The 12,203-nt window shown below is 34.1% G+C and overlaps 2 protein-coding genes across 2 annotated transcripts; one reads left to right on the top strand and one right to left on the bottom strand.

Annotated features, from left to right (window-relative positions):
• The first annotated feature begins 4,345 nt into the window (after window positions 1-4,345).
• On the top strand, window positions 4,346-5,145 carry LOC132188202 (brassinosteroid-responsive RING protein 1-like). The gene has a single exon (XM_059602610.1). It carries the CDS (start codon window positions 4,511-4,513, stop codon window positions 5,021-5,023), a length of 513 nt encoding a protein of 170 aa, XP_059458593.1. The 5' UTR covers window positions 4,346-4,510; the 3' UTR covers window positions 5,024-5,145.
• Window positions 5,146-7,169: 2,024 nt separating this feature from the next.
• On the bottom strand, window positions 7,170-11,645 carry LOC132187434 (uncharacterized). Its single transcript, XM_059601745.1, has 8 exons — window positions 11,415-11,645; window positions 9,416-9,437; window positions 8,628-8,684; window positions 8,468-8,549; window positions 8,200-8,295; window positions 7,972-8,096; window positions 7,856-7,874; window positions 7,170-7,714 (listed from the first exon to the last, which is right to left on the bottom strand). The coding sequence occupies exons 1-8, from the start codon at window positions 11,506-11,508 to the stop codon at window positions 7,463-7,465; spliced, it is 747 nt and encodes a 248-aa protein (XP_059457728.1). The 5' UTR covers window positions 11,509-11,645; the 3' UTR covers window positions 7,170-7,462.
• Window positions 11,646-12,203: the final 558 nt, after the last annotated feature.

Below are 12,203 nucleotides of genomic sequence, written 5' to 3'. Positions count from 1 at the left end.
ACCACCCCATCTTTCTCCTCATTTTTTTTTTCTTTGCTTTAAATAAAAAAAAAAATTTGAAGTAAAAAAGTCAATTTTTGTTGCTGGGTACCGTTCCAGCTACAGTGCCGGCCCGGTCTATTGCCAAACATAGCCTAAGGGTTGGGGTGGGCGAGTGTTAATTTAACTCGGATAACGGCTGGTAATTAATTAAAAGATTTAGGCTTTGTGGTAAAATGCTCTTTTTTGTCGTTTTCTCCTCAAAATCAAAACAAATTATAAAACACCGAGGAGGCATTCCAACGCCAACCATTTAAATTAACAGAGGATAGTGGAGGCAAATTTGTGTGTTGCGTACGTACTAAAGACCAATCAGAACAGAAGGCCATAAGTATTGTCTTAGTTAGATCACGTTCTTTTTGATAAATTGTTTTATGTGGCATCATAATTGTTTTATATATATATATATAAAGGGTATGTGGGTATGCAGATAAGGTTAATAGTCGCATCTGTATACATGGATAGTAATTTTTATTAACCGCATCCACATATACGAATAATGGATCGCAAAAAGTTGCTGATAATGAATGTGGCAATGATTAGTTTCTCCACGTGGATCAAACAAAAATATACCACATCTACTTAAATACACATCACCATGTCACCCTCATTGTCATCTTTTACTTGAATACATTAATATTGGAAATCCACCCTTTAAGAGGTAGGCAGAGGTTGAGCCATCCTCAATCCTCATTGTCATATCTCAGCATGGGTGGAGGGTGCATTCTCCACCCTTACGCGGCATTGTGATGTGTATCCGTTATTGATTTGACTAAGAAAAAAAAAAAGAAAAAACAAAGACAGTTGAAAAGTTTTTAGTTAAAAAAAACCTTAATTGTGACATGGACAACACTAAGCAACAAATTTTCTAAAATTATTGTAGTGTTTGCTTGTTTGTGGTAACATGTACAGCTTGTAATAAACTTGAGAATATGGGTATTAAATACAAACTCAAAAGGCAGTATTTGTAAGGGTCTAACCAAATGGTATGTATATATATATATTATAAAAAGAAAGCAAGTAAATTAATATATATAAAATTAAAGAAATGAATGGACGAAAAAGAGAAACATGTCGACATCAAAAGGACTCCATTAGAAGAGAGAGAGAGAGAGAGAGAGAGAGCAAAGAGGTGATTAGAAAATCCAAATGAAGGGTCAATGACAATGGGGGTGGAAACCAACCAGATGAGATGGATGGATGGATGAGAGATGAAGATAAGATAATAGTTGAGAGGAGGAGACAGGGATCAAACATGTTGTTTGTGCATTTGGGTCCCCTCGACAAGCTATCATCTTGGATTGTGCTTCATTGTACAACTTTTGGTACAACATGTCTTGGGCGGGTGCAGCAAAAACATGGGATTTTGAGTGTGTTAGATGAGCTTTCGTGTTCAAAGGTGCGCCCTCTGCCTCTGGATGCCCTACGTGGTGTTTGTTGGGTAGAGCCTAGAGGGGTCGACTACTCCTAAGGCAACTGCAGCATGCAAGCATATATGCAGCATGCAGCATGAAGCTGAGCTAGCCGTAGTGCTTTATTGGTTGGTTGGCCAGTTTTCGCGCGCACCACCGACGCTATTTGTCCTACGTGTCTCTTATCTCTCGCCTCTCATGCTCCTCTGGATTCTCCTTGTCCTCCCCCTTCATCATGGACTTTCAAGTGCCCATGTCCCACCCTCTTCACTTCCTCTTTCCATCACTTTCTTTTCTCTTTAATTTCCATTTTCTCTTTAATTTCCATACATATAACAAAATGGCGGTGCTTTCTTTTTTTCTTTTCTCTAAAATAAAGGATTAAGGAAAGTATAAACGTGGATGTGATGGAGTTAAAAACAAAATCAAATACAATGTACATCATAAGAAATGTTAAGCACACTAAGGCTTTAAGCTTGAAGGGGTTAGGCCAGAGAGTAGATAGGAAAAAATGTGGTCATAACCCCAACAAATTAGGGTTTCTAACTTTTTATACAAGTCTTCATCGACCGAGTTAAGGTCGATCACCACGTGTCACTAAAGAATTTCCTAGATAAATGAACAGTTGAAATTAGAGTTATAAGCTCGATCTGGTGTTCTATATATTTACATGGTATGAGTTTGTGGTTTAAAATATATATACATAGTAAATTTTGCTGCATTGTTTAAGGTAATAATAATGGATTTGATTTGCATGCTGTTATTTAAATAACAACATGTATGTTGTAATTTAATCAACGGTTAAGATTAAATTTCTCAAGTCTCAAAGAGGTAGCTCAATCGGCTTGGACCACACTTAATAAAGTGGAGGTCACTAATTCGAATCCCTCTTCCCCCTCTTATGCGGACATGTCAAAAAAAAAAAAAAAGATTAAATTTCTCAAAATCTCTCTTCATTTTCTCTCTCAAATTAAAAGCTTTTAAAAGTAAGTCAACTTTAAGATTCAATCTTGACCGTTGATTAAATGTAAGCCGGATCCAATAGTAATAGTATCAAGTGGATAATGCAAATTATCATTTTTATTTTGGCAGAACATTACATATATAAATTTTAAAATACCCAATTACTTAAATATATATATATATATATATATAAAAAAAAAAAGAAAAAAAAAGGAAAATTACAATAAGGTCCACAATTTCAATTATTAAACATGCATCAAATTAAATATGCAAGATATTTTTATTTTTATTTAAAAAAAGAAAAAAAGAATAGATTGAATCTGCATCAAGCCCAGGCATCATTGGTGGATATTTCATATTTGAAAATGAATTGTTTTTGGCGTTTAGCGCAAATAGTTTATAAATACAAATTAAACAAGAAGAATTTTTTGGTATCATTAAAAGATTAAACAATAAATAAAAAATAGAGATATTATAAGATTAAACTGTTTGAAAAGAACGGCAGTGTGCTCTTTAATATTTATATAATTTACATATGAAAAAAAAAAAAAAAAGATTTATAGAAGTAATTATCTTGGACATGATGAACCTTAAAATTGGAGAAAAATAAATGACACAGAAGAATAACATAATATAATATATTGATCAAATTCTGAGAGAGAGAGAGAGAGAGAAAGATAATTGGCAAAACCAATACATTCAATTAAAAGAAGCGACAATGGAATCTTAGGTCTAAAATTTAGCAAAAAAGATAATAATAAAAAAAAATTGAATACAATTAAACACAATAACAGTAGATTAGTTTGTACTTTGTAGCGATTTCTTTTATCTTATTCAGCTGAGAAGATAGAGAACCAAAAGATGCCAAAGGGGACAGAAACAATAATTAGGCATGGGATGGGCAGACCAATATTATAATCAAAGTCACTTAATGCACCTTTAATCCTGGTTTTCAGAACAAATGGTTGCTTTTTTTTTCAAAAAAAGAAAAAAAAAAGAAAAAAAAAAAGAGGTTACTTTTGGCCAATGAAACCCGACATGAAACATCTTAAATCATTATGCAAAAGAGTAATGTCATAAACTACACTTTTAGCTGATCTCACTCTAATAACGTGACAGAATCGGCCCCTAAAACTTGTTTTATTATTGACTTTGGGAAGTTGCCAAAACGTTATTAAGCTATTACCACATTTATGAACCATCCGCCCCAATGAGATCATAATCATAATCTGGTTTGCGTTGGCATATTTCGTCCAATGAGATCGTTCCACGTAGGTTGAAGCAAAGAAAATCGAATTAATTGGTAAAATCAATTTAAAATTGTTTATTTATTTATACTTGATCTTGATTAAACTAAAAACTATCACTGACTCCAGTGTGTTTGATTTATTAAGCCCAAAAGAAAAAACATAAATTATAATTAATCATGATTAGGCATCCACTTCCTCACGGCTTCCCAATTACCGCACGTGACACACGCGTATATAATTCTGCAGTCCGCTTAAGACCACTCTTTTATTTTATTTACAAGCCATGACTTTGTACGCCAACTATATACTGTCTTTGTTTTCGTAAATTTTTTTTTTTTCTCTATTTTTTAAATAAAAATATTAACAAACATAAAATACTTAAAAATTATTTTTCTTAGTTTTACGTCACATTAAAATAGTTTTTAAAATTAAAAAAATAAAATAAAAAATACCTCTCAAAATATATCTAATCATACTGGGTGATATTGTATTCTTGAGGGGATTTGTTTTCATAGGCAGGCCCAACAGGCCCTTCCCTCACCGCACCAATCACCGCAGGCGCACTCGTTAAGTGGATCCCACCCAATCAAGTGAGAGTGAGGTTTTTTAGTCCCTCACAGACCTATAAGTCACAGGCTGTAACTGAAGCATCCTATTTCTACTCCATTGATCACACACAGAGCCACCCCCATAGCTGAAACAGAAGCTTCCATGCTCTCTCTTCTCTCTATCTCTCTCTCTCTCTCTCTCTCTCTGATAACTCTATAAAACTCACTCTCACTGAAGCCAATTAGCCAAAACTCTCTCTTTCCTATTGAAAGACCCACTTTTTTCTATCGGAGCTCCATGGGATTCCCATTCGGGTACACCGAGGTTTTCTTCCCAAACCTTGTTCTCCACGCACTTTCCCTTCTGGGTTTCATCCGAAACCTCATTTTCTCCCTCTTTCGCTTCCTGGGTATCTCAGATTTTCTGGAAACCGATGCGATTTGGCCAGATGATCCGACCCGGATGCCCGAACACAAGCCCGTATCCGCGCTCCTGATCCAGGAATTCCTGCCCGTGATGAAGTTCCAGGACGTCGTAGGAGTATCCGGCGCAGGAGACCCGCCTGAAAGCTGTGCGGTCTGTCTGTATGAGTTCGAGGGAGGGGACGAGATCAGGTGGTTGAGGAATTGTAAGCACATTTTCCACCGGACTTGTCTGGACCGTTGGATGGACCATGATCAGAAAACGTGTCCTCTGTGTAGGACCCATTTTGTGCCTGAGGAGATCAAGTGTGAACTCAATCAACGGCTCTGGACTGCTTCTGGGGCACCTGATTTTTACAGCGAGTACAGTGAGTACAGCTCGGTTTGAGGGTTTTTGTTGATTGGGGGTTTTGTATGGTGGGGTTATTGAACATTTGAAATGTATATAACGAAGAAAACGCTACGAAATAATAAAATAGAAAAATAAATAAATAAATAATTAAGAGAAATTTTTTGGAATTTTCTTCTTCTTCTTCTTCATATATATGGTTTTTGTATGCTGTTTCTCTTAGTTTTGAGTTTGGTCAAGGGATCTTCGTTAGAATTTACCATGAAAACATATGGTCTACTATTTTGGGAAAATATTTGGTGGGTTTTGACTTTTTGTTGAAGAATTTGGGCAGCTTATAATAATATGGTCTCAATAAAAACTCTTTCATATATAATCAATTGTGGGCCTATATTAGGAATTTGTGAAAAATTGGTTATTCATTGAATTGATTAAAATTATAACTCATAACAACATCTCAATTCTTAGAAAATGTTCGAATTTTAACTCATTTGAAGGAGAAATATCGATTATTGCATATACTGTAATTAATAAGATTACTTTTATATGGCACTTAAACTAAAATATTCTTTGAGAAATTAGCTAAATGTCAGAATTTGGGCAGCTTACATTTATTTATTTATTTGTGAGTTACATTTAAATTTCAAATATATAAAATAACAATAATATTAATTTTTACAAATTCCTCAAATTCTAAAATAATGTTATTTTCGACACACTTATCGCCATTTGCCTGTGTTTGCAATGCAGAACAGATAGCCACTATTAGTCTTTTTTCTTAAAAAAATAATAATAATAATAAAGCATAAGATTAATTTATTTTGTTTTTTTATTAAGTCTGTAAGGTTGGACCATTGGAATCTGTCAGCTGTGGTTGGCGCAGGCAAATAACAATTTGTTCGGATCTTGTCTGTGTCAGCTGATAAGGATGGACTCAAGCACTGATTTTAATGATACCACAATTATCTTTGTTTTATCCCTGAAAACAATGTGTAAAATTTAATGTTAATACCCATTTTAGTTTTTTTTTTTTTCTTTCTTTCTTTCTCTTGTTGTATTTTGCCAAGTTAGCTTTGGAACGTTTATTAATGTGTTTTGGGGATTTTTTTTTTTTTTTTAAATATATTTTAATGTAACATAAAGATTATGTTTTCAGTAATTTATTAATGCACTTGTTATGAGGACATCAAACAAAAGGCTAAAAACAAAAATTTTATCAAATATAACCTTAATGATCAGAAGTCAAAGAGAATCGTTAAATGTTTTGATAAAAGTAGGACAAGATTTGAGTAAGATCCTATTGGTTGGGTTCAATAGAATAGTTAATTTTTTTTAAAAAAAATTTTAATCCCTATAAGCAAGAGTAGGTAAAACATAATGATGTTAGTAATTTGACACAAGAGTGAAACATGTCATGTCATCTGTTTTGTTTAGTAGATCAAATGCATAAAAAATAAAAATAAAGAACATGATAGGTAGTAATACTAAATAGAATGTAATATATATTTTTTTTAGATGAAGCCACCCATTAATAATTAATAACTTATAAAGATACAAACTTTTCCCAACATACTATTGGAGCATTAAGGAATAATCAATGAAAGTGTTTATAATGATGGTTCCATTAGGGTGGAAATCCAAGAAAAAAAACAAAGAGAAAAGTCAGAGAATGAAATTCATCCTCCGATCCCTGCCAATATATAAACAACCGTGATTGCATAATTTCTCTTTCAACCTCCATAGAAGTTGTCACCTTCTATGGATGTTGATCATTCATCTTAAACACGTCATCATCTCCACTTGATCACACTATAATATTAGGTGATAAACTTAATTGAGCATAATTACTTTAGTACCAATAGTTCTTCCATTCACCCCTCTCATATGTTAGACTCCACAAATCGGCATCAAACCGTGAGTAATTTATATGGAGCAGTGCTTTGCTGCACTGTCACTGCTGACTGTAACTTCCTCCGTGGTGTTGTTACCGTGAACAATTACAAACTTCATGCGAGAACCGACATTAATATCTAAGGTTATCAAAGGGAAATCAGCATTTATTTGAATTGAAATGAATTAAATTTAATTCAAATTAGTTCTGCAGCATTTTGGGAGGCGATCCATGTCCAAAGAGGTTGTGTCAGTAGCACAATCCCACTGGGAAATGGGCAAAGTCCACCGAGAATACAAAACCTCAATAGCTAAAATGAAAAACAATATAAGGATTATCCAGAGTACACATTCGAAACTTTTTTTTTTTTTTTTTTTTTGAAAAAAAAAAATCAGACCTTATCTGAACAACAGATTAAGAAACGGAAACTTAAAGCTGAAAAGATGTCCAAATATGTTCATTCATGACCATTTAAAGCACCTGATGTCTATCAAGACCATTATTGAAAAACAAAAGCTTGGGTTGAAGTTGAAACATGTCCATGTACAGATATATATTTCAGGAGAAAGCTGCATCAACGATCCAAATCACCTGGGATAGTTAGGAGGAGGATAGGCAGGAGCAGGTGGATATGCGGGAGGATAACCGGCAGGAGGGTAACCTTGAGCTTGATAGGGTGGCGGGTGGCCATAGGGCTGTCCATATGATGGTTGGGATGGATATCCAACTGGTGGAGGAGTTGCCTGATCGAAACGTGACATGTGCTGGACTGCTGGTATTGCCATTGGTTGTGGTCCAAACTTGCCATCTCTTTTATCCATTTCAATCTTGTGCTGTGTCTGAATTACAAACAAACAAAAATAACAATGTCATTGAAACCTTACAACTGCAACTGTGAAGCCTCTTGAAGTTCAATATATGAAGTTTATCGGCTATTAAATGCACTCCTTTTGTTTTTGTTTTTGTTTTTTTTTGCATACCTGCATACATGCACAAACCCTGCAGAAAGAAATCAAGTCAAAGCATCAGTACAGAATTTACTCATTTCATGTCTCTTGGCTGAATGAATTAAGAAAGGTGCATTATAAGGCCTTACGAGCAATAAACCATATCAGACAAACAGTTCAACAACTGCGAAGCCTCTTGAAGTTCATCACTTCCAACTAAGCAAGCTACTATGGAGAATATACACGCCAGTTGTTGGAGGCAGAACATGAAACCCTGCAAAGAAGGCAGTGTGTCAAGTGAGAAACATGTGGATTATAAAGAAGCAGATCAAGTGCCAATAGAATATTCTTGGGAGAGAGAGAGAGAGAGAGAGTACAATAATGCAGTTATCACATTTCGTTGTCTGTATATTGAACTCATCTTGCAAGAGAAAGCGTGTTGAGGCTACTGAATTTCCAAAGCAACAGAAAACCTGAACAAAGTGCAAGAAACCACAGATACAAGAAAGAAGAAAATGAAAATTGTGTACAAATTAATAATTATAGAATGCAGAAGGGAAACTATATGCTTGACCATCTCTTTTTTCCCATTATGGATGAATGGTTATCATGAAAAGCATAAAGGGAAAAATCAAACCGTAATACCTCAGTGCAAAGACACAATTCAGGGCACTTCGATTCTCCACACCTGCCACTGCATGGCATATAGCCAGCACAGCATGTGTACCTATAGCATATGGGAAATAAGAATTATCCTTTCACTCCTGTTAAAAGAAAAATCAAAGGGAGATACCTCAATTATTACCTTGACATATCATTATAAAGAGCCCGTTTACGCAGCAGGTAAGAAGCACAGGGACCACTGTCATGTAACAAAGAAAAATTAGATGGGCACGCTCAAAAAATAAGATAACCACTATTAAATAATTCACAGCATTGAATAATCAAAAAAGCAAGAGAAAGAGGAATCACATTTTTTCCATGTCAGTGAGCATTACAATACAATGATTATCAAATAACATGTTGCAGATCATCATAACTGAAACTCTCTTTTCTAATCATTCCATTGAGACTAATCTTTTAAAGTAACTTAATAGACATTTAAAGCGAATGTTCTCTCAGACAAGGTTTCTAGATATTTTAACATACTGCTCTATCAGTATTACTGATCATTGAATACCAATGAATGCATGAAGCACTATGTTATACTAACAAATACTATTTCTACGTGATTCAAAAAAAAAAAAATACTATTTCTACGGAAGATCCCTATTATAATATGAATAATATTATATCATAGTTACACTACTTCCTATTGAAACCAATTTTATTTTTGTTTATATATATACACTTTTCCTTCTCTCCAAAGCTTAACATCCAAACAAAAGGATTTATAGAGAAAAACAAAACAAAAAAAAAAAGCAAAGCACAGAATCAACAAACAGAATGCCCTCTGCACATGTCAATAACAAAATCACCTACATTACACATGACATAACAACCAGCAAAACTTAGAATACCATAATTATGTTAAACACAAACACAGACTAAAAGAGCCAAAGCAAAGCAAGAATCATGGATCAGAGCACTTACCAAAATAATGCAAAGAAACAATCTGCATATCAAACAAGACAAAGGAAATTCGGTGATCAAATGTAATTTTAGAAAAGAAAAATATAAAAAAAAGACAGGCTTCATGTTCGATCTCTAAGGGAAGGGGAAAATAAACAAAATTAAAATCTACATCCAATTAACATCCAATTTAAGCTATGCTAAGAAGCTGAAATAGGATAAGTTGAGTGGAGTTTAAGATTCAAAACCAGATTTCCAATGTTTTCTTTCCCAACCAAACCGTAAAAACAAGCAAATTATCAGAGAAAATCAATTGTTCATATTGTCCATCAGAAAACCAGACAGTGCTAGAATATTAATTAACTAATTAAATTCGATTCAGCTTAATAAGACAAATGGTTAGTTTATCATGGAATCATTTTTTGTTTCTTGCATATCAGCAATCAAATTTCATATCAGCTTGAATCCCTCCCCTTTTTTTTTTAGGGAGGGGGTGGGGTGGGGGGCTTATGTACAAATATAAATCTCAGCAATCAAAATTCGCACCAACTTGAATCCCTCCCTGATCCGAATTTGACTAACAAAAGGAAAGCGCAGACAAAAAAGTGTACTTCACTAACCAGAATTCTAGTACCCTACTTCACCAACCACAATTGTACTGTTCAATATAATTCGAGTCAATACAATAAAAATGTAACCCAATTGAGCTTAATAGTTGATAGGCCTCTGAGACCATTCACATCCAGCTCAACAACTCTCCTCTTAATTTTAGTTTTAAAAAATGTCTTTTTTTTTCTTTCTATTTAACTACCCACTTTTCCAAAAAACTTACATCTCACTCTCTATTTTAGTTATCCACTTTTACTATTCCATTTAAATATTTTTTTTCAAAGATATATTTATTCTTTATTATTTCTTTATTGAGAGGAAAGAGAATGCTAGAATAAATAAGTGTATTTTCTTTTATATTTGGTGAGTGTACCATGCTTAAAGTAGCTAGCTGGATGTAGCTGATTTTTCACCCAAATTTGCATCCCGGTTAGCCAACCTTTGGCTAGCTGGGAGTGAATGCTCTAAGGTCAAGCCACCTCTTATCTCTCTCTCTCTCTCTCTCTCTCTCTCTATCATTTTCGTGTATTATTATTATTATTACATCCATGGACACAAATCTTTTATTTGTTTTAGGGTGATAACACTTCTAGGCTTCTAGCCCTTCTGAGAGCTACAACACTAAACAAAGAAGCATTTCAAAGACTTATAATCAAGTTTGTTTCTGAGAGGACTATTATTATTACTATCGGATGTCATGAAATCGACCCTTAATAAAAAAGGCAAAAATAAAATTCAAAGACGCAAATGTTGAATTTTTTTTTTTCTTTCTTTGTTTTTGCTGTCAATTGAATTTTCTTTTTAGAAAAAAAGAAAAAAAAGAAAAGAGACAAAAATAGAGTTCAAAGACGCAAATGTTGAATTTTCTTTTCTTTTCCTACATTTCCTCCGCAACCAACCGTAGAATTGTCAACAAACCAAAGGCAATAATCACTTGTTTGGCTGCGTAGAAAACAAAGGAAATTAAAAGAGAGGAAAAAAAAAAAAAAAAAAGGAAGGAAAAGGTAAAACCTTACTTTTCAGAAAATATCTCAGCTAAAAGAATCAAACTAGCGTTAACGAATAAGTCCTAGCTGGATGAAGCTTAAGTTGAAATTCAAAAGTTTTGTGGCTCTTAATCCTTTGTCGCTTTTCCACCGTTTTCTCAGCAAACAAAAAGAGGCCTAATACCGGTACTAATGGTTTTCATGAGAAAAAATCACTTGACCAAAGCCAAATAGTCGTATGGATTCCGATTCAGAGACCATTCAAAACTAAAAATATCCGATTTTCTTTTCTTTTCTCGAATTTTCTCCACAGCCAAACAGAACACTACTCACAAGCCCAAACAACAACAACAAAAAAGCAAACACGCGCAGTCTCAGTTGAAATCTAAAAATATTTTCAGAGGAACCAAAAAGAGAATCCTTACAAGGCGTGTCCGCTTGGATGGTGCCGAGGAGATCGGAGCGCCAGAGATTCGGGTAATTCTGACGGACCTGCATTTTCTCCACCTGTTTATCCATGGCCGTCGACGAACGAGAATCAGATTCCAAAGCCCCTTAAGCTTCGAAACGACACCGAAGCGGTTCGGAGAAAAGTATCGATGTGCTCTTGAAGAAGACGCGGAGACGCAGGAGTCTTGTGGTTGGTGTGCGTGAGAGTGTATTTATATGGAGTCGGAAGCGTAATTGCGAAGAAAAGAAAACTCGGTATTTGGTATGTACAGCTAGGATAGAGGAAAGCCCAACGGAGGTTACCGAGAAATCTGACAGTTTGACAAATCAGCAGAGAGATAGCATCCTATTATTCAAAATCAATAATATTAATATATATACAAAAATAAATAATAAATAATATTGTCCAATTTCTTTTATTTTTTTATTTATCTTTTAGGGGTATTGTCCAATATTTTAGCCACACATAAGTAGTAATTTTAAGCACGTTGGTGTTAAAATATTATAAAATATTATTAAAATAATCTTTAAAAAATAAAAAAATAAAATAATATTTTAACACCGGCGTGCTTATTGTTCAAGCATGCCGATGTGCCAAATATTATTACTCCACATAATGTTATCCAGTATTCGTCATGATAAAACGCTAATGCATCTTTTTTTTTAAAAAAAGGCATTTGCATTTTAGTCTTCAATGTTTAAAAATTGAGGATTGACCCTCTCCCCCTTCTTGTGGGGACATGTCAAAATATATATATATATAT

Source organism: Corylus avellana, chromosome ca7 (genome assembly GCF_901000735.1).
Source record: "Corylus avellana chromosome ca7, CavTom2PMs-1.0".
NCBI lineage: Eukaryota > Viridiplantae > Streptophyta > Magnoliopsida > Fagales > Betulaceae > Corylus > Corylus avellana.
This window is presented reverse-complemented; position numbering and strand designations above follow the sequence as displayed.